Source organism: Boleophthalmus pectinirostris, unplaced genomic scaffold (assembly GCF_026225935.1).
Source record: "Boleophthalmus pectinirostris isolate CB_2022bp ecotype Guang Dong unplaced genomic scaffold, ASM2622593v1 HiC_scaffold_8, whole genome shotgun sequence".
NCBI classification, from domain to species: domain Eukaryota; kingdom Metazoa; phylum Chordata; class Actinopteri; order Gobiiformes; family Gobiidae; genus Boleophthalmus; species Boleophthalmus pectinirostris.
In genome coordinates, this window is record NW_026571515.1 from 24413709 (window position 1) to 24436098 (window position 22390).

The 22390-nt window shown below is 37.9% G+C and overlaps 1 protein-coding gene across 1 annotated transcript in view; it reads left to right on the top strand.

Annotated features, from left to right (window-relative positions):
* LOC110164932 (ERC protein 2) overlaps window positions 1-22390 on the top strand; it is a 149591-nt gene that overhangs the window by 55861 nt on the left and 71340 nt on the right. Inside the window, exons 12-14 of the mRNA XM_055166416.1 lie at window positions 249-348; window positions 4750-4893; window positions 11301-11461. Of these exons, the coding sequence (XP_055022391.1) occupies window positions 249-348; window positions 4750-4893; window positions 11301-11461 (405 nt within the window). The remainder of the gene's footprint in view (window positions 1-248; window positions 349-4749; window positions 4894-11300; window positions 11462-22390) is intronic.

A 22390-nucleotide genomic window follows, 5' to 3' on the forward strand; every position in this document is an offset into this window, starting at 1 on the left:
TCTTATTTGGCATGGAGGTGGGGCTGTTCTTGTTTGTTTCCATGGAAATTGTTTTTCTTTGGCTATAATTTTCCACAGTATCTGTATCTCTACTAGGAATGTTCCGAGTATGGCTTTATGGAATCATGCAGGTGACGTGCCGCCTCCAAAAAGCTGCATAACTCAAAAAGACTTTAAATTGGATTATAGATAGATTTAAGTTTGATCTTACTCTTACCTTACTCTTCTGCTTTTTGTTTCCTGTAAAGGCAAATCAAATCGCCCAACATCCAGAAGCAGATTATCCCAGCTGAGATGAGAAGAGATGCAGTTCCAGATGGACATGCGCACCCACAGTCTTTATCACAGGTTGGTGTTTTGCATTGTCCTTTTACTTTTTGCATTTCATGTGCCCTGCTATACTTATCTGACTAAAAGTTCAACGAAAAAGGCAGGTATTTAGTGTAGCAACATCCTCGCCAGAAGTGAAATGCCTCCAGGGATCCCACATTACTGAATTAAGCCATGTCAGTAATGTTGAAGATTAAATTTTTGATATCCAACATCAAGCGATATAATTTGTAAGCTTGTGTACAAAGTGTCATGAGTGTCAGCAGTAGTGGATGCTTCTCGCTCCGCTGTATACACGTATCAGGCCTATGAGTGCAGTAGTGTTAATATGCAGAATGTAGCCCTGCCAGGGTTTCCCCATGAGGCCGATGAAGTAGAGTACACTTCTCTGTATCCTTCTGCCAAATGAAGTGCGAGCCTCTCTCCATCCCGCTCTCTCCGTACGATTTTGTTATTTCTATGCGCTCTGGCAGGCAACATCCTACATCCGATTCCTGTATTAAACCGTGTCTGGGCAGAACACATTTACAGTATATTACTAAAACATGGAAGAATTAAAGTCGCTGAGAGACTTGTAAAGTGGAGTGATAGACTGATATAGAGTGATGGATGTTGTCTGTTAAGGAAAGGTATTTTAGAAAGAGGTGGAAAAGTGTTATTTGGGGTATGTATTTCACGTCTTGTTAAATATTGACACAAGGAAATAGTGCTGTTAAAACATATGGTCTTCAATTTTAAGTCAAGTGTTATATGAGCTTTGGAACAAGATTCAAGGTCCTTTGAGGCAAAAGCCGATATACAGGAATAACATTAAGAACACCACTGAGTATGTTTTCACAGTGGCACCTGTCAGTGGGTGTAATATGGACTATTAAACAGACAGCGAACAGTATGTCCTTAAACTTCATGCATTAGGGAGATGAAAAAAATATCAAGTTTGGAACTGAGCAGGTTCTCCAAGTTGTGTTGACTAGATTAGATCAGAGCATTTCTTGAGGTCTTCTCGCTCTGCAGTGGTCAGCATTGTTAAAAATGAGGGCCAGTGGTGATGCAATTTGTGCACATGATGTCACAAGATATGTTTTGTAGAGTGTCATGCTTGTTTAGTTAGGAATAAAATTTGGAATCCACTAAAAAGAAAATTTGAAAAAGTTTTTAGAAAAATCTTTTCCTGTATGCGTCAGATTAGTTATCCAGTCAGCCATCTCTTTCTTTCCATCTCCAGTTGTATCTTTGCGTCGATCGGGAACATGCACACTCTGAGCATAAACACAAACAAACATGTCCGCTCCTCTCGTCTCTTTCCAGAGAGTTTATGTGGGATGGAGCGATAGTATCTCTTTGTTTGATCGTCTCCATCGCGCCACGCTGCACTTCCAAAACACAGAGACCGCTTGCCTCGGAAATGCTCACTTCAAACATTCACGCCGACTTCGTTTATTGTTTTAAATTCATATGGGTTTTATCTGCAAAATCCCTCTCCCTCCCCCTTTGTGTTTATGTAAAAAAAAAAAGATAAGATAAAGTATATTCTTTTATAGTAGCAAGGAGCCAGTTTTCTTTAATTGCACTTATTTCATTGTTCTGTAACTCTCTACTATTGATTATAAGTGATAATGCATTAAAAATCAGTTGAAGAAATGCTAAACAAATGCCACTCAAAGCTATATAATGATATAATAACATGTTTTTATGCCATACATTATCGCACACTAAGATTATTTTCCCCATGTGTGTCTTTTGTAATATAGGGCAGGAGTGCAGTGTGAAAAATCTTAGGATTGTCAGGACACAGCTGCTGGAAATATGCATATTCTCACTCCCGCTCATTTATTTTAGTGATTATAATCCCTCCATCAAACCAGGAAGGCCAGACTCCATAATGACCCTTCCCAAAGGCATTAGGTGATGATTGCTGCTGCACAGGCAATTATCTTTACATTTTTCACTGCTCTCTATCTGTTTATCTGAGCTTTGCTGTTTGCACATTTTCTCCCATCCGTGCAGAAAGTCATGCTCACACTAGCCATGCTCACACTAGAGCTGCACTGTATTTTGCTTTGCAATACCCTCATCATAAGAAACTAGAGATGACTGTAATAGAGAACCTAAAACAACCTAAACCTCCAGCTAGGTAGTCCTGATTAAGATCTGGAGAAGGGTCCTAAGCATAGACTGTATAAAGAAGTGGACAAAGGGAGTGTGACATCACCCATAGCATTTGGCTCCAGTCAAATGAAGCTCACCAAGGCTGGCAGTTACAGGAGAGAATTTTGTGCCAGGTTCCATTTCAGGAATAGAAATTGATTTGTGGACAAAATAGCACAATTAGTATCATCATGAGCAGGTTAATACAGACATTTTTAGACCATAATGAGGAGGCTGAAAGCAGCAGTTACAAAGATAGGGTCAATGTTTTTTTCAAGACAAAGTAAATTTGATCCCGAGTCGATGGAGCCAGAAGTGCCCCATGCTCACTTCCTATTTGGAATGTGGCATCTAGTAGGTTTGCTATGTCCATTTATATATACAGTCTGGCACTAAGGCCTTTCTCAAGGAAAATGCAACAGACAAAAGTATCTTTAAGACTGTCAAAATACTTAAACACAAAATGTACATATGTGATTAGTCTTGTTTCAGTCTTTGTTTAAGTAATAATTCTGAACTGTCTGTGACCAGCAACAACAGAGACTGACATTTCTGTTTAAATCAAACTTGACAACAAAGAATGCTTTTTTTCCCAATTGTTCAGACATTAACTTTGAACTTTGTAGACAGACAGGGTCTTCAGATTAGGTTAGATTTCAGTCAGGGTCCAGCTGTGGCAGACCCATCTCAGCAGGGAGCCCGGGCACATGCATCAGTATAGTTGTGTGTGTGTTTGGTGATGTTAGACCAGCACTTGTTGATTCTAGTGCATCGAATTACTGCTCATGTGCCACGTTCAATTACCCGTGTGGAACGGTGAAGTACACAGGCTGCCTCTGTGAGAGCGTGTGCGGCGCATTGTCGCTCACCTCCAGCTGTGCCCGCCCGACGTGACCAGCCACAAGTATCCGCTTGTGATTTAGCTCCTGGCACGCTCTGCCAGCGCACTTCCAGTAATCCCAGGGTGTCTGTTTTAGTCAGTATCACTCATACTCTTTGTACTTTTATATTACACTAGACATTCATGCATGCTTATGGTAAATTCTTCAAATAATAAAACAACCAACCACAAAGCAATACATATATGTCATATCTTTAACACTAGTATACAACATAATAAATATATTTATGATATAGATCAGATTATGACCTTGATATAATGTACATTTAGCATAACATGTATTAATATGTGATATTATTACAAAGTTAAATAGGGACAATAATAATTCATAATGTGTCATTTACAATCAACAAAATGATTAACATAAACATTATTCTCACTCCCATATATTTATTAGACATTATCAATAATGTACACATCGTGTTGTGGTAAAAACACTATTAGCAAAGGTCCATTCAAAATGAAAGTGTGCAGAAAGACATTAGTTCACTATACAAACAGAATGTAAATTGTCTTTATTTAAATGCTCCATCGTCACATCTCCACACTGGGTATTGCTGTCGAAGAAGTGCTAACATGTGAACTTGCCTCAGTAAGTGATTGGGGAGGGGTACAGAGCATACAGAGACGATTGGAGGTTTATTATTTCTACCCAGTGTTTTCTTTCACAGTTCCATCACCTAGTGAGGAGAGCTATCCTTTCCCAGCCCTCACTGTGGGCCACACACACTCTGCCTCTGCCCATACAGGCTCACAGGGATGTAACAAAGGTCACGCTACTTAGACAGCGCTGTCTAGCAGGGAGGGAAGTGCTAATTGTTTAGTTTAGTGGGTTGCAAGCTGTGGTGCATGTACCAGTGGTTGTAGGAGGGCTACTTATCTGCTGCTCAACTTTTTTTATTATGTCAAGTCAGTTATGTGTTTGTTGTTAACTAGCCTATGAAAGTAGGGTCTTATTCTTAAATAATAGGTTTAGAATGTTAAGGCACCTGCATAGTTGTCTCCGTGCGTGCTACTGAGGAGTTAGATGAATTTGTTCGTTAAATATAGTTGCAGCCGTAAGGGACCCAGATGGCATGCACCCTACTCTAGGACCAAAGGGTTCCTGGTTTGCTTCTTGCTCAGAGTGCCTGCTGTTGTTTTGTCTCTGGTCTGAAAGGCAACCTAGGTCGGAAAGTTAAAAACAGGTCTTGGTTTTCTTTGTGAAGTATAGCATATAATGGTAGTAAATAAATAATACATATAAACAGTAAAATGTACCTTAACTGAGTAACAACAAAGCATGCTCAAAGACAAATACTCTCTTTCTTTGGCCTTCACTGCTTTGCTCCTCTTCCTCTTCTGGCTCCGGTCTCATCTATTTTCCTCAGCTTCCTTCCCAGGATGCAATGCGGGAGACGGCCGAGCGGATTGGGGAGTTGGAGAAGGCGCTAAGGGAGAGCATGAAAACGTCTGCGCATAGAGAGGCGCTGTGGGCACAGGAGGAGGCTGCACGAGTACAGGCTCAAAGACAGGTTGAACCCATGAAACACATAAGACGATATATTATTCCATTCCAAATAAAGATGAGAAACGCAAGCTGATTCATATGACAGGACAGTGCGCAAAAGATTGAAAGTACTGGTTTACATTATGTTGGATCTAAAAGTGGGTCACATCCTAAAGGGAAGATAATCAATGCTTCATTATTCATTATTCAAGTTCATACTGTATTGCTTATATGAAAAAATATGTCATTCCAAATTGAGATTAAAAACTGTGTGAATTAATGCATCTGTTTATCGATCCATTAGGTGATCGTGAACCAAATCTCTCATCAGATATTTCATCAGAAGTCAAATACACGCAGCATAGGTGTATAGGTGGTGGGAAAGACTCAAAGTGAAAGGGAATCTGTTTCCTCCTGGTGTGAGTGTGCATTTGAATGAGAATGACCTTGCATTGCTTATGATTGCCACAAGTAACATGAGAGCAATCAGTGGTTTTTCAGGCAGAACTGTAGCTGTATGGCTTTAACATACATACAGTACATATGCTCCCGGTTATTTGCACATACGCCTGCCTCGCAACTGAAGCCTGTAGTGGAAAATTGAACAGATGAGGAGAGTAGATCATGGCTTGGCTGGACATAACTGGAAAGACAGACAGCCCTACCCTCGCCCCTTCAGTCATGTTTTTGAGAAGTTTTTTTGCACGCATGTTTAGTCAAAAACTTTGTTAGTTTGGTTTGAAGTCTAGATGACCCAAATGTGGCCTTGACCCATTTATGTCATTTTGAAGTATTCAGGACAGTGGAACTTACGTCATCTTATTATTAAAAAAATAAAATAAAATAAAACAAAACAACAATGAAATAAAAGCAATAAAACAATAATGATTTGTAAGAGCTAATAAAAACAGGACTATTGATTTCCTGTTAAAAATGCAGAACTAATTGGCCCTGCCTTTTTATATTTGTATTGTGTTGTATCACCATAGCAAACAGAAGATTTTAGTTTTATCTCTGAAAAACAATACATGATATTTTTTAACCATAAGTGAATGATCTGGAATAATTTTTTTTTGAATACTTGATGCTAACCCAACCCTAGGGATTCAAGGTTAGAATTAGAGATACACCAATCCATCTGTTTCAGTTCTGATACCAATTCCAGTACTATAGCTTATAGTAGCTTAGTATTTGGTGATACTCGATATGAATCGATACCAGTGTCATGACTGAGAACAAGATTTATTTCCTTTAAAACAAAAATAAAATGAGGCAAAACTGATACAAATGTGTTATGGAGCTCTTATTTATCTCTCAAGTAACAACTAGGGCTCGGTATCATTAAGAAGTTGCCGATACGATACATACTTCGACATATAGGCCACGATACGATACATATCTCAATACAGTGCACTTTCGGTTTAATACGATATATTTCAAATCAATTTGATTTGGTTCAGTAAAAAAAAAAGGCTAAATCATGACTGTGATACTAAAAGTCTTAAGTCTTAAACCACTTCTTGGGCAAAGTTCATAAGAAACATAAACATCAAAACACTGAAAATGTCAAAGGTGTCGCATAAACGACTTTCCTTCCTCTAAACAAGCAGCAAACCTGTAGCGCTGTAACAAACTAATGTTGTAAAATATACCAAAAAATACTCTTGGTGATATATATCGATACAGCAGTCCCCGATATCAATACTGTATCATCACATTAAACGATACGATATATCGATATTTCAGTATTTTTGCACACCCTAGATTCAACAGAACAAATTTGTATCAGTAAAAGTTCAAACTTTGTGAGACTGTGTGGGCTGACTGCATCCAGTAAATAGTCATATTACATCATTGTATATCTCTAATCAGAATACCGAATGAACTGATATTTGGAAGCTGGTATCTGATACCAGTGTCGTATCAATGCATAATGATAATGATTTAAAAAAAGTAACATTAGATCATAAATTGCCCTGAACTGAGAAAATCCCTGAAATGACCCTTTGCTGGCCTAACAATCAGGTCTGCATTAACCTGTTCCCACTTCCTGACTCTAACAGCCTTTTCATTCCCTCCACTTTGAAACTCAGCGACTCCACTTGACGCATATTGAGCCTGAGAGGACTCGCCGTCACCATGTCGACACTTAGGAGTCACCAGTTTTGCCCCTGCACTTTCAGCTGCTCTGTCCCTGTGATGCTCCCTGACGAGGTGCTGCCTGTCAACACACTTAACAAGGAGAGACCTGTGACATCAGCGACTGAAGAGGGAGCTCCAGTCAACATGCCATTACCATGCACTTACACAGCTGTCAGTCATCTGCGTCCTTGCCTCTGAAGGACTTTGTGAAATGAGTTGAAGAAGCTGAAACATCACCTGATCCTGGCAGGGTTTCAGAGCACCCTGCCAGATTCACATTCTCACATATTCCCCCTCCCTCCCTCCGTCCCTGTTCTCCCCCTCTCTTGATTTCCATTTTTCCCCCTCCGTCTCAGAGTAATCAGTCTCATGATGTGTAATGCGCTGAAAGTCTTCCATCAGCCTGACCTGCTCAAATGGAGCATGGGTAATGCCCGGGGTCACTTTTCTTCACAACCCCATCCTCTTAGTTTTTTCCTTTGCTTGTCTGAGGTCCTTATATAGGCTTTCCTGAGAAATTAGCCTCTTCAACATCTTGTCTGTATGTACGTGAAGTGCAAAGTCCTTGTGATCCTTTCTAAGTTGATGGATTTTTTCTAAGAACAAAATTGGTACATTTGGCTTGTCTTGCTGCAATTAAACAAGTGCAGTACACCCCATGATTGTGTCAAGATTATATACGAAAGTATATACAGTAAACCACTGCCAAGGTATTTATGCCACGTTGCCAAGACCTGAATACAAAAATCTCATGGAAATCTGCTGTGCCTATTCTTTGGTATTGCCTATGTTTTTTTTGTTTTTTTTTCCTTCACTGGCTTCTGTTAACTCTAGCCAAGGACAATTCTTCAGAAAATGTATGGAACACAATAGACTTAAACTTAGACTAATTTTATTGAGTCACAAGGGAAATTATTTGGACACAGTAGCTCACACATTATAAAATAATATAACGAAGAGTGAAAATATAAATGGTGATTATTAGGGATGTAATGATATCGCTGTCCCGGTACGATATTTATTGCAATATTTTGTGGAACCTAACAAAACTGTGAATATGGTACTTTTCTGTCATAATCAAAAAATGATGAGATTTAAAAGTGCTTCATAATAGTTATTTCATCATGTAGATTGGACTGAAACAGAGCAAAGGATCATGGTATATGTAGTTCTCCCTTTTTTTTGTTGATGCTGCACCATAACTATGAAGAAATTTGTAATTCGATATATTGTGATCACCCATGATATTATTGTGAGACTTTTGATGCTACAATATCATGATATTTCGGTTATTGTTACATCCCTAGTAATAATAAATTCTAAATAAGCAAAAAAGAGCAAGAGACAGGTGTCAAATAAGACATCATTATATAAATGTAAATGTACAAGTCAAAATAAAATTGAAAGATAAGTAATAAAATATAAACTCACAGCTTTATACAGGAGGTCATAGGAAGAATATGATGATTGACAGGATATATCCGTTACAAAGGAGAAATTGTTGTACAGTTGTAGGGAGTATTATCTGTTACATAAAGGCGAGTTGTTGTGTTCTTTCTAGTGCTCTTGTGTTCGTCTTCTAGTTCTTTTTAGTGTTTTAATATCTGTAAAAACTAGGAAATTCTTGCTTGCAAATTTTTTCTAACTTTGTCTGGTTTTTGCCGTTATTATTTCAACATCTTTCAGTCTCCTTGTGGCATTTCCACTAGCCCTTTGAACCAGCAACGCCAACGCTAATGGACAAGACGGATTTGGCCCTTACCTCTGAGCCCTCAATCAGCTTAGCATCTAAAGGGGCTTTCGGCTTGTCTTAGCGAGCCTTAGCCTGGCTGGGGGACTTTGCCTTGAAGTTGAGCTAAATTAGCACGCACAGGCTGGATGATAAGCTGATTAGGTCCGTAATTTCACTAAAGTGCATTGTATTCCCTATTAATGATGTGATCGTGATGTGATGGTTAGCCTGGGTAGTTGGTGGGCTCATAGGGCACAGGGGCGAATGGGGTCTTTTGCTCTGGGAGTGATGGACATGAGGTGTAATAAGAGTTATGTGTGAACGACCTTTGGCTTTTTCAAATCCCTTTTGATTCCTTTATGGCCAGAAGACTGAAAGCATAAGAAGTAGTATGACTATAGGCAGCTGTGTTTAGATTTGCCTTAGAAGCAGTTTGATACTTTTAAGTTCGTTTTGGTAAGGATATACTCGTAGACTGTATTTCTTTTGAATGAATGCTCTCTTATATTACCACTGAACTTCTGAATGAGGGTCACTCCCCCATAATTTTACATTTACTTAACCCCTTTTTCCATGTCTCTAGCAGTGGTGGAAAATATCTATGTTTAATATTAATTTTTGGGAATAAATGTGAAGTTAACTCAGAAACATATTAAGATTCATGGATAACAGCCTCAAATTAAGTAGCCAGGCTGGCCACACCTAGTGCCTCTGCTCAATTTCATTTCTCTCCAGTGACTAGGTCAGGAATTGGAATACACTAGATGGTTTGTAAGAACTCAGGAAGTTGTAGACCGTGCACCAGCCAATCAATGGAGACCTGTGAAGCCATGACGTCAAACTAAAGCACCTGTCTGGGTCCCATTTGTGATACAGCACAACAGTAAACAAAGCGGTCAAGATGGATGTAGACGAAGCCATACATTCTGTGTTGGCAACGATTCCCGAGATCGCAGATTTAAAGCCGGAACAAAGAGAATGTTTGGTGAATTTTATCAAGGGGAAACACGTTATTGCCCTTCTTCCTATGGGATTTGGCGCATTACATGTAGCAAAGATTGGTTAAATAAAAAAGGACCCGCCTACCGTCGAGCGAACGAATCCTTATGCTGGGAGGTCAGATGGTTTCCAGGAGCTATGTGTGAATGGAAGCATATAGTAAAAGTTCTTCTAATGATGATTAAAGGTGGTAATGTGGAGGCTGTATCTTTTGTAACTTTAACTTTTTATCTTTACCAGTTTTTACCACTTAATTAGATCCCCTACTATTTGGCTGCACTTTTTTGACGTAAGCTTTAGAGATTCCTCCACCACCTCTAGGCCCTCTTTTCTCAGCCCATGTGCGATATTCATGAAGAGTTACTGCACACATTATCTGACATCTGTGGAACACACCTAGAGATAGAACATCCTGAAAATGTGTGAACAATTTGCCCGCTTCATAAAAAAGACCCAAAGATTTTTCCATCCTTTACCCCATGGAGCTCTTTCCCACTGCCATTTTGTATGTTTGCACTTTTGCTTTTATCATGCATTTAACGACACCACATAGGGTAACGCATTGACACTTACTCTGCAAACTGGCCTGTAATTTTGTTACTTTCAAGTGTTCTACTGCTTTCGTGGACCTCCCTTGTACCTTCTATTTGTGAAATCTTTGTTTTTAGACAATTATCCACTTCCTGTCTTGTGATAATGACCCCCTGAGGTCACATCCTGTTTGTGGGATCTTACGGTGGGGTAGGTTGGACACAGGGCTGAGTGGCTGCAGGGCATCTGAGCTCAGGAGGAGGGGAGAGGTGTAATTTAGAGATTGGGCCCGATTCTCACCTGTTTTCAAATAGACCCATGGACAGGGAAGTGTTAGAACTGCAAAAGAATGATTGAATATTATGCTCAGAAGATATGCATTTCATCACTTGATTCCACTTTGTAGATCTAAGCCATTTATCTAGATGAAGGATAATATGTCTATACACCTTATATGTATAGGCACAAAAGAAAAATGTAAACCTTTCTAGCATACTTGGCCAGAATTCTTTAAAAAAAAGTCTTTCATCTGATTCCACGTCAAAAACTTTGCTGCTCTTTGGCCCATCACTATGAGTTTTTTTGACAGTTTTGTAAAAGTCGAACTGCTTTTTGGAGCTGTTGCGTGTGTAAGCTGTTGTAAGACAGACGTTAGCTGTTACAACACAGACGTTAGTTAAAAATATTTATGCAAAAATCTTCATTGCAGTTATCAAATTATATAAAAATATGTTTGGCTTCAATTAAACATCTGGTAACACTTAAGTTTTCAGAGCAACATTTTGGCCAACATGCAGTAATAGGCATGCTAAGTAATTAATCAGATCTTTGTTTGTGTGTATAAAGTATTAACGTAGTAATGTTTATTTTGTAGGTCTATATTTGCCAACTTTAGCCTTTAACTGTTTTTCATTAGTACTCCCACTTACTTAGCAAATAGTATGTGATCTCTAAACTGTGTCACCATACACTTTTATTCTTCCAATTATAATTCATGTATTACTCATTGTGCATCCTCTTTTGGACAGTTGGAGGAACTGATGAGGGCATTGGAGAAAACCCGTGAGGAACTTGATGCCACCAAGATGCGTCTGTCCACCACTCAGCAGTCCTTACACGAAAGGGATGGCCATCTTACCAACCTGCGTCAAGAGCGAAGGAAACAGCTGGAGGAAATCCTGGAAATGAAGTTAGTCACAATTTAAAAGTCCTATATTGCATAAAACTGACTCTTGTGAGCTTTAAGCAGTGTTATAATCTTGTTGCTTCCTCAAAAACATACCCGAAGTTCTGTTTTGTTTCATTCACACGTCTCAGAAATTGTTTATTATTATTAGTCTGTCTACATCTCCAAAGCAGTGTTGTCAGATTGGGCGGGTGCCTGCCCATTTGGGCTTCTTTTGACTATGTCGGGCAGGGAGGGGAAGCCTCAGGCAGGCAGATATGATTTGGGCTACTTTTAGCAAGTTTGGGCATTTTTTGTTTTCACACCAATCAACGCGATACTCAATAACGCAATAACACGAGGAACTGTATGGGACTTTTACTCCTGTCCATTCTTATGGAGGTGCATTCCGGCCTGAAGAAATTAATGGACGTTTGTTACGTTCAGATCTTCCTGGTGTTCAGCTGTTGCACAGATTCAATTCTTAGATGGATGAGTAGGCAGACTGTGTTGTTTGTCAGCTGTTCTTGCAGTAGCCGAGGCTATAGCTGACCATTGATGATATAAATTTTTATGTGTGATGAAAATGCTGTTTTATGTTTTACCAAAGGTTTTACATAACAATTTTTTCTCAATACTGGCAATGTTTTTCAAAAGCTTACAGATTAAGTAGCCTACAACATTTTAATTTAAATATGAAATGTCCTGTTTTTTTGTGATAAATGAAAATGCTGTCCTACATTTAACATGTTTTCTCAATACTCGATTACATACGTTTATTCAAAGATTAAATGTTTTCTGTGACAAAACGTTGTAGCATTTTTTTGCTGAACGTGGGTTTTCAAACGTGATTGGACAAAAATCACTAAACCCAATCAGGCAACACTGCTCCAAAGCTCAAAAAACTCTGTGACTGTGGTAGTGACAGCTGCCTTTTACCATTAGTTCAGAAGAGATTGGCAATTCTAGGGCTCAAATCATTGAAATGATTCTAGTGAAGGTGAATGAGTTTAAAAACACAGAGAAACATTTCTTGCATTACCACATGACATCACAAGTAGGAACAGTGTGTTTTCTGTTTGAGAGAAGAACTCAGCCTAAATATGCAGTGTTTGTGTGTTAAACATGTGAATGAAACAAAACACAACTCCAGGTATGTTTGTGATTGGGAAACAACATTATGACACAGATCAGAAAATCCTTTAAACCTACTATATATGCTTGCACTCATTCCTTGAAAACTCTAACCACTCTGCCAAACACTCAGCTCCATCTTTCACAGAAATCTTTCTATTTTTTGCAAATATTAAACACATTGACACAAACCACACAAGTTGCGCAGATGCATGGCCTTACACTGCATTATGTCCTGTAGCGTTTTAGCCATACCACAACATTACGCATTTGTATCCACTCACCTGATAACATGTGCATCTCTGTCTATAAAGACATCAGGACTGAGGTGTGTTTTGAAGCTGAATTAGCTGTCATATATAGCTGTCTTATGAAAAGTTACATTTATTGAGGGCAGGTGGTGTAGCTACAACAGAAGGACCGAAAATATGTCCAAGTCTATTCTTTTCCGCGGACAAGTCGAAAAAGCATGTGGTTTGGTGGGAATGTTTGAATGTGTGAGTGAGTTCAGTGATCTGTCAGTGGAGGGCTACATATGTGTTTGCTTTGAGCTCTTTGATTGAAGGAGCATGGAGGCACATATCTGGATGTCATGTGCTGCTAAGAAATGCCTTTAATGTCAGCTACTCAGAACAGTACAAAAGAGCAGCCTGGCACATATATTAAAAACACAACTTTATTCTGCTCCAGTGTGCCCCGCAGGCCCCTCTAACACAAAAGTACTGCGCTCGCCTATGTGTTTAGTACTACAGTAAAAAGCCACCTGTGTGTCTGCATGTAGACCTGTGTGAGTCAGATGTTCAGCAAGTCTGTTTCAATTTAGATATAGGTTTAGCTGAATATATTTATTTAGTATGAATAGTGTTAATGTGGAAATTTCCTTGCTGAATTTGCTATTGGAATTGTCACTACTTCTACTTTATTACTTATTACTGAAAGGGAAATGATACTGCTGTGCCAAGGACTCAGCTTAATCCTTCTTTACTGGCCCATGTGTAAAATATGGCAAAAAACAAAGATCACAATTTTCATGGAGTCAGATCACAGTTTTGATGTTATCCCAATTCATGTCAATCCATGTATCGTTCGTTCATTCGTTTTTCAAAATAAAACCAAAAATAAGAAAACGAAAAAAATAAACTATTTTCTTTATTTTTTGTCTCCAAAACTAAAATGAAAAAAACGGATAACGATTCATTTTTTCAATTTTCAATGTTGTGTTTAAACAAGTAATAGAAAAAATAGTCCTGGTTCAGTCCGTATGTGGCGCAAAAGTCCGGTATCTCCAGTTTTTCTTATAGATCCATGGTCAATATTGAATGAAACAGGAAACGACCTTTATCCATTTTTTCCGTTATTTGTTTAAACACAAAAAAAATGAATCATCATCCCTTTTTTCATTTTGGTTTAGGGACAAATAATGAAGAAAATAGTTGTTTTTTCGATTTTCTTATTTTTGGTTTTAATTTGAAAAACAAATAAACAAATGATACACGGATTCATGTCAAACCTCTGTATTTGTACTCCATATTACATCTGCTTCTTCTGAAAGTTCATGCTTCACTGTGATTGGTTAAATCCACCTGTCACTCACTCTGAGCCTGGCCATAACCAATAACCTACGCAACAGGAAGAGTAGGTGAGAAAATTGTCTTTGTTTGAGCATACAGCTTTATTAAATAGAGAAACACTGAATCACAATATGATAATTTAACCAAGATAGCAGATCGTCACAGGGATGAGATCACAATTTGATTTTCATCACCATATCAGCCAGCCCTACTACATCATCAGAATTATAATGCTCCCTACATCAGAAGTATAGCCAGGTTTGGATGGACAAAACCACAGTGTGTTGAGCATTTGTGTCTGCAGGGCCCACACTGACAGTAAATAAACTTCTTCTGCGTTAGACATCCAGTGTCCTGCCTCTCTTTACACTATCAGGATGTTTCATTTATTAACATTTGCCACTAGTAATAATACTTACACCTAGAATTTTTTTTTAAATTTGACTCTCAAAGTATATAAATAAACATGTTTTAAATGTGCGCCTAACAATACGTCACAAATTTGTAATTAATAAAATGTCCAGAGTCAAATTACTTTCCATGTCTGCCTGTAAATCATGATTATATTGCCATTAGCTTGGAAAATAGGCTAGTCCTTGTGATGGTTGGTTGACATACATAGCAACAAGTCAATATGACTCTACTTTGTGCCTTGAATGGAGGTCTCCACTGTCTACAGAGCTAATGCAGGGGCAGAGGGGGCACGGCCTGTGTGTGGTCCCCAGGGCTTTGGACTCAGTGTCTGTATGTACAGAGAGGTCAGAGCCTGAGGTTCAGGGTCAGCGGTGATGAGGATTAAAGGACTGTTGAATCGCTCAAGGGCCGAAGCTTCATGACTTACATTTGAACAAGCCACAAAAATCTAGAATGTATCCAGACTCACATGCAATCACTCATACGAGGACAAATGTCTCAGAATAGGGCCAAGTTAACCTGACCTAGATTGTCCCTGGAAACAAAAAGATATGACAAGATGAAAGAGCAGAAGAAAGATTTAAGAATAACAACTTTTGGAGTCAGTGTTTTCTGTTTTTTTTTTTTTCTTCTAAGGATTATGTGGAATAATAGATCAAAAACATTAGCAAAAACAAATCTATTAATATCACTAATTTTGAATCAGACATACATTTTTATTATTATTGTAAAGAATTCAGAAAACAAAAAAATTGTCAATTACTGGCCTTCTGTAGCTGAAGTTGGCACCATTGACCCTGTCTGTAAATAGTAGATAATCTTTTAAATACAGAATCCCAAATACTGACCAGTTACTGACCTTTTGTGTTCATTTTGTAGTCCGTTGTTGTGGTTAGGGCAACAGCAGCACCTGTGCAGGAGCTATAAAGATCTGAAATCAGATGGAGAAAGAATGAAAAGTGTGTGGTGGGAGGGGTGGGGGCTTGAGGGGCACACAAACTAAACCATTTTAAATCTCAGAAATCATGAGAGAAGTTTGATTGAGAGCCAAGTTTCTCCTTCTTCTCTCTGCAATGTTGCATTTGTCAAGACGGCCAGCTGAGGCCAACCATGAGAAGCACGTTCCCCAGTGAAGCACAGGGCTCTGTGCTGTGCTGTGTGAGCCTGAATGACAAACAGACAGCTTTTCAACACTGTTAATGAAAGAGACAAAAGGGGGAAATCATTTTTAATATCTACTCCAAGCTATTGTGTGTCCATGGGGTCAGCATGCTTATGTATACTATGAGGACACAGGCTCTGGTTCTGGTTTCTGATTTTTTATTTTTTTATTCACATCTGCACTTCCATTGCACAAGTATTATTCTTTTAACTAAATATTTAGAAATATCTAGTTAATTTTGACTAGCTTCCTAATTGCGTCTTTATATTGGGGCAATTACGGCCAAGTTGTAACCAATTGTACTCCAGCCACAAGGGGTCAGCAAAAGAACAAATCAGTAGTTTTAGTGGAATCTTTACCATCTTTAACCATTAGTGTAAGGGCATTATGATTGAATCTATTGAGCATTTGTTCCCAAATAAGTTCAAGTCTGTGTACAATCATTGCAGTGGTGTCTTAGGAGAGCTCCTATAGGTATATTTCGAATTACTATATTTCTATATTTTATTTTTACTTTTACATATACATTTGTATAATGATACCGTATTGGACACCAGCCTCTTACTATTACCATTTATATGTTTGCCATTAAACATACCATTATTATATTTATAGTGATGTGAGCTACTGTGTCCAAATATAATAATATCCCTTGTGGATCAATAAAGTTAGTCAAAGTCTGAGTCTTATTATAAATAAGTATTCCCCAGTACAATGCCATAATTGTGCCACAGTGTATAAACTCAGATGAATTAAAATTATATTGCAGATACTGTACAGACTACAGACTCAGATCCTTGATGTCTAAGAGGAACATTAGGGCTCAGTTGTATCAGCCCACACCAGATTGAGTTTCCACTGCTCTGCTCTACATTCGCGCACACACAGACACACATGGCCTGTAGGAGCAAGCCATTAACAGGGTTTGGGGTCCTGCGGTGGAGCTACACAATGGAGAAATTATGTGTTTGGACATTTTGAATAGCCCATCATTGAACTGTTGCTTTTGTGTGAATGGGATAACACAACATGCCACAACATTGCAGCGGCTTACTGAACCTGATCCTGCAGTAGACACTTGGAATGTCACGATAGCATCTCTGTTTACATTTTACTGACTGAAGACGATAATACACAGAGGGAAAAGCTGGTGGCAGCAGTAAAATGTACAAAGACTTAAGCTTTCTTTTAGAAGTAGATGGTAGTTTGAAAAATTATAGCAGTATAGGACTGGGTAAGGAGCACAGCCATAAGGAAAGTTGGGGAGGAAATGGTAAATGATGGAAAATGGGATGATGGAGAGAGGAGAGATGGATGGGAGGAGGAAGGGATGAAGAAGGGAGTGGTGGAAGAAGATGAAGTACATGTAGTCACAGAAAGTGTATTTAAAACAGATCAACATGTTGGCCCAAGGTATCTATTGTATCTTTGTAGGAAACTGTTCAAATCGAAATGCTTGCTTTATTGAGCACCATAAATAATGTTTGAAATTGGCAACAAACAGGTGTTTTTTGTGGGTTTTGCCAACTGATACTGAGAGCACTACTCTGCCAGCAGCTCTGTTATTCCAGTTAACTTAATCAGAGCTCTATTTTATGACAGTTTTTTGGAACTACAACATGTGAGATGGCTTGTGCACTTAAAAAAAGTCTCTTACACAAAATCAGAATCACAAGCTTGTATTAGACAGCAGTTTTTCAGTCACTCTCATCTTTTTGTTGAAAATTAAACACCAAAAAAGGAACATGGACCCTCAAATTTATCACAAGCTACTCAAATCCATTTAGTATTTTGTCTTGAGCTTTCAGACTATCTTTTTCATCATTTTGTCTGTGTGTGCATTATGTGATCGCCAGGTACATGTCGAACACCCCCAGTGTGATGTAACTGCAAAGTATCAATAGAGTATTTACATCAGTTAAACTCTTTGTGGCAGAAATACCATAGATACTTATTTCATTTATGTTTTTTTTTATTTCCACAATTCTCACTGACGGCATCAAGACTATGAATAGAGACATAGCAAAGGGTGGCTAGTTTGAGGGTTTGAATATAAAATATAAAATAAAAAATATAACTTTGCTACATAATTCCGTAAATCTTGCTCCATATATTTGATGTCTTCCAAATGTACAAACGTAGAAAACGTAAAATGTAGAAAGAAAGAAAGAAAGAAAGAAAGATTGAATGAGAGGGCGTGTTTTTGCACTGCAAAAAACAAAAGTTAAGAGGACCTGAATTAAGAGTTTTATAATGATTTGAGTAAATTTCAAATTATCTGCCAGTGGAATAAGACTTTTTGTATTTAAAATATGAAAATGCATCTTGCTACACTTAAAAAAAAAAAAAAATAAATAATAATAATAATTTTGCACTTAAAATAAGAAACAAACAATTGCTTGAATTAAGAAAAACACATTTATTCCATTTTTAGGTAATTGTACAAAATGTTCTTAATTTAATTCATTTTAATTTAACACATTTCAGTGTGACTTGTAGTGTATATTATAGGGATAGTAATATGCATAGATACTGAAGCGATCTCATACACAAACAAGTCTAAAAATAGAAAATACAAGTCTAAAGTTTGTATTTTTGATATATTTTATTACATTTTGCAATGACATATTTGTTATTAATAGCGACATATATAGCTCTGGTGAATAATGATATCTCTGTAGAGAGTAATGCTTTAAAAGTGTGACTTCATGAGCTCTGCTGCTGAGTCACCCCCATCATCTTTACATTAGAGCTGATGATACAAGAGCACATTAAACAGCACAGTTCTGCCCTTGTTCTGAGGGCGTTTGTCTGCTTAGCTGCCTGCACAGTTCCTCATGGCATAATGAAGCTTAAAGTGGCAGCAACATTATGACTTTCAAATCCTCATTGTAGACGACCAGTCTGCAGAGCACCTTTGCCATAGCAACGCTGACTAAACAGTGAGACCAGCTGCACTTGGCAAGGTCATGTCCCCGTCAGGAGTCTCTGAGGGCGCTGGACTCACAAATGTAGGGAGCACGTGGACAAATACACTACACACACACATACACACATGTACAGGTTGGTGGCGGTACAGTCTCATTGTTGTGATAGGTCATGATGAGCCGTGAAGAGCTCTCACTTGAGTAGAAAGGATTCAGTGTGCTGCGCTGATGAGGCAGGCCTGACCACACATGGCCTTCCTCTCTCTCCTCCTGAGTTTGTGTGTGTGTCCCCTCGTGGGAACCTCAGGCCATTCATCATGTCTGTCTGTGAGCTGGTGCCCTCTGACATGCGTGTTTACCTTCCACATATGTGCCGGCCGCGCGCCCTCTACCTCTGTTATTATGTCAGGACCAAAGCACACTCCACCCTTCTCCACCTCCTCCACCTCCTCCACTCCACTTTGTCAATGGAGGGCTTCATCACCTGCAAATCCCTGGGACCGGCCAATAACCTGCTTGATTAAGGGAATCGAGGAGCAGCCCAACCTGGCTTCCGTATAGCAAGCTTCAACGGAAATTAAAATCATAATGTTCAATTTTTCTTCATGAATAATGGCCACTGTAAATATAATGGATGTTGGATTGTCATATTGGAAAACATGACGCCAACAGACTAAATTTAAATTTTTAGTTTTTGACACAAGCCAGAGTAGTTCTACTTCGGCCCAAAGCCCAAAGAAATGGAGTGGGTTGTGTTAATATGACCTTAATTCCAATATTAACTGCTTTCTATCAAGCAGAAGATTTGCTGTGGTAATGCAAACAGGAGGATTAAAAAATGTATTTCTTTTCACATCCTGTGTTTTTCTTTTCTTTTTTTTTTTTTTTTTTAGTTAAAGCTACTTCAGATAAATCCTTGCAAAACTTTCTAAGAGTTTTTTTTTTTTTATTTAATATTTAGCCGATATTATGCTATTTCTTGATCTATGTTATAATGTTGTTTCCATATCAAAAACAGTCCTGAAGTTGTGTTATGTTTCATTCACACATGCTTAAGACACATTTAGGCTGTGTTCTTCTCTTAAATGGAAAACACTCTGTCATGTGGTAATACAGGAAGTGCTCCACTGTGTTTTTAAACTCCATACACTTTCACCAGAATCATTTGGATCATTTTAGCAATGGACTTGCCAATCTCTTCTGAACTTAAGTTAAAAGTTATCTGTTAACTTGAAAACTATTAAGATAAAAAAAACTGAAGCACTCAAAAAGTACAAAATAATTAAAAGCCTGTAATACCTCATGGCAGATAAAGTTAAAATCACATGTGATGAATTGACGTGATTTTAACTTTATCTGCCATGTAGTATTAAGAGCTTTTAATTATTTTGTACTTTTTCAGCTTTTTCAAGTTTGTATTTGAGACTACTCCATACATTGAAGAGCACCAAAAGACAATATTGCACAATCTCTGTATATCCAAGTAGCACTCCTGCCCCCTAAAGTTTTGCAGAACATGAAAACTATTCTTCATGACATCACAAGGTGGCACAGAGCATTTTGAGCTTTGGAGATGTAGACAGACTAATAATAAAGGGTTACTCAAACATGTGTGAATGAAACAAAACACAACTCCAGGTCTGTTTTTGAGGAGGTAAAAGCATTCTCACACAGCTAAAAGCTCACAGCAGTAAATTTTGCGTAATATAGGACCTTCAGCATTTTTTTTACACATTTGTTCTTTTGCCTTATCTCTTCTTTGAAATGGTCTGGAATTTATCACACATACCTAATAATTATTTTCACAGGAAATTGTATAGAGGAAGTAGGTGTACAAGCCCGGCTAATTACTGTCCGTCGCAAACACATATCCACGCTCACACAGCTAATGAGTGTGATTGGAGGCAGTTGAAAGTTTCAGACAAGCACAATCTGATTGCCCCTAAGCAGCCTGACACCCCTTACAGGAGCTGGCAATATAAAAGGCAGATTGGATTGATTGAAAGTCCTCATGTAAGTGGCCAATAGTGGAGCCTCAGAGCTAATAAATGTCCGAGCACCCGGAGGTGAGCAGGGACGGCCTTCTGAACGACCACCACAGCCCCAGGGTCAGCATAGGAATGAGGAGAAGCAAAAAGGGGTCAAAGGGGGAGGCTTGTGGATTATAAATAGATGCAAGTAAACAAAGGCTTTGTAGTTGTGCCCCATGCAATTAGAACTAATTTCTGCTTTGTGCACTTTGATGGACTCTTGCATAAATCTGTCTTGTAGTCTCTTTAAAATGCTGTTGGTTTTCAGATTCGAGAATGTGAGTGTTTTTCCTATTTACCATGAAATATCAGAAATGTAGTAATGGTAATTAATCATTTCTAATAGTAACTAGACCCTAGAACTTTTACAACATTTACAAAAAAAATTATTTTATTTTATTTGAACTGTTTTATTTTTAGCTTCCCCTCAACCGTATTACATAATATAGGCCTGAATGTTCCAAATTACAGAATGGAGGTAAGTGATTGATAGATTGATAGATACTTTATTGATCCTGAAGGGAACTAAATTTGAATGAAGTCATACTATATTTCCAATGATTAACCGATCAACAGATCTAAATGCTAATGCTTTTACGACATTACAGAAAATAAACAACAATGTTGGATTTCCAAGATACACATATTAGTTCATTTGCTTCTCTGTCAAGAAAGATAAAAAAAATATAAATTTTTTAACCTCAAACTTGTATTTGAGCTTCACAAAAAGCATCATATGATTAAATGTGTAATGTATCTGTAATGAAACTTTTCTGTAAGGATTTGTCCAATAAAACTCAAAAATTCCTGTATTTTTCCTTTGTCAAACATGCTTAGTGTTTATTATAATCTCTTCTTAAATGAACACATAACCTAAAACAGAATTGTAAATGTTTTTAAACTGGGCTCTGGTATCACTCACATGTATTCCAGAGGTTTTCATTTGCCAAATGTCCCCTGATTCTTCATATGTTGTGATATTCTGTGATTAATCCCAGTTTCACCATTAAAATCACATTATGTTCCACTTCACTTTTGCCTCCAGCTGCCTCCATTCCGGAGTTTAGAATGTTTTTGTTTACATGTTCTATAGGCTTGTTTGTTTTTACTGGTTTTGATTACTGATAGTCATTGATTCAGTTGATGACTAGATACAACATAAGTATAGTGTCTTTTTTAGAAATAATATGTCTTTGACTGAGTGAAGCAAGCTTAAATAAATCAAAATGTCTAAATCCGATATAACCTTGATTGATAGACTCCAGGTGCTTGTTTACTGTGCATTTTTCCAGGGTGAAGCCCAAAACATTTTTAGTCAATTTTTCTTGCATATTATTAAAGGGCCTATATTATGCAAAATGAACTCTTGTGAGCTTTAAGCCATGTTATAATGTTGTTATTTCAGTTGTGTTTTCTTTCATTCACACTAGGGCTCTGCAAAAATATTGAAATGTCAATATATCGTATGGTTTAATTTGATGATACAATATCGATATCATGGGCTGTTATGTATTGATATATCATCAAGAGTATTTTTAGGTATATTTTACTAAATTATTTTGTGTAAGAGCTACAATTGTGTTGACATTTTGTGCTGGGCGTTTTTCATCTTAGCTTTGCACTTTGCTATGATTTAGCCTTTGTTTTTCACTGAACCATATTAAATCGATTTGAAATATATCATATCAAATCATAATGAATCGAAAGTACACTGT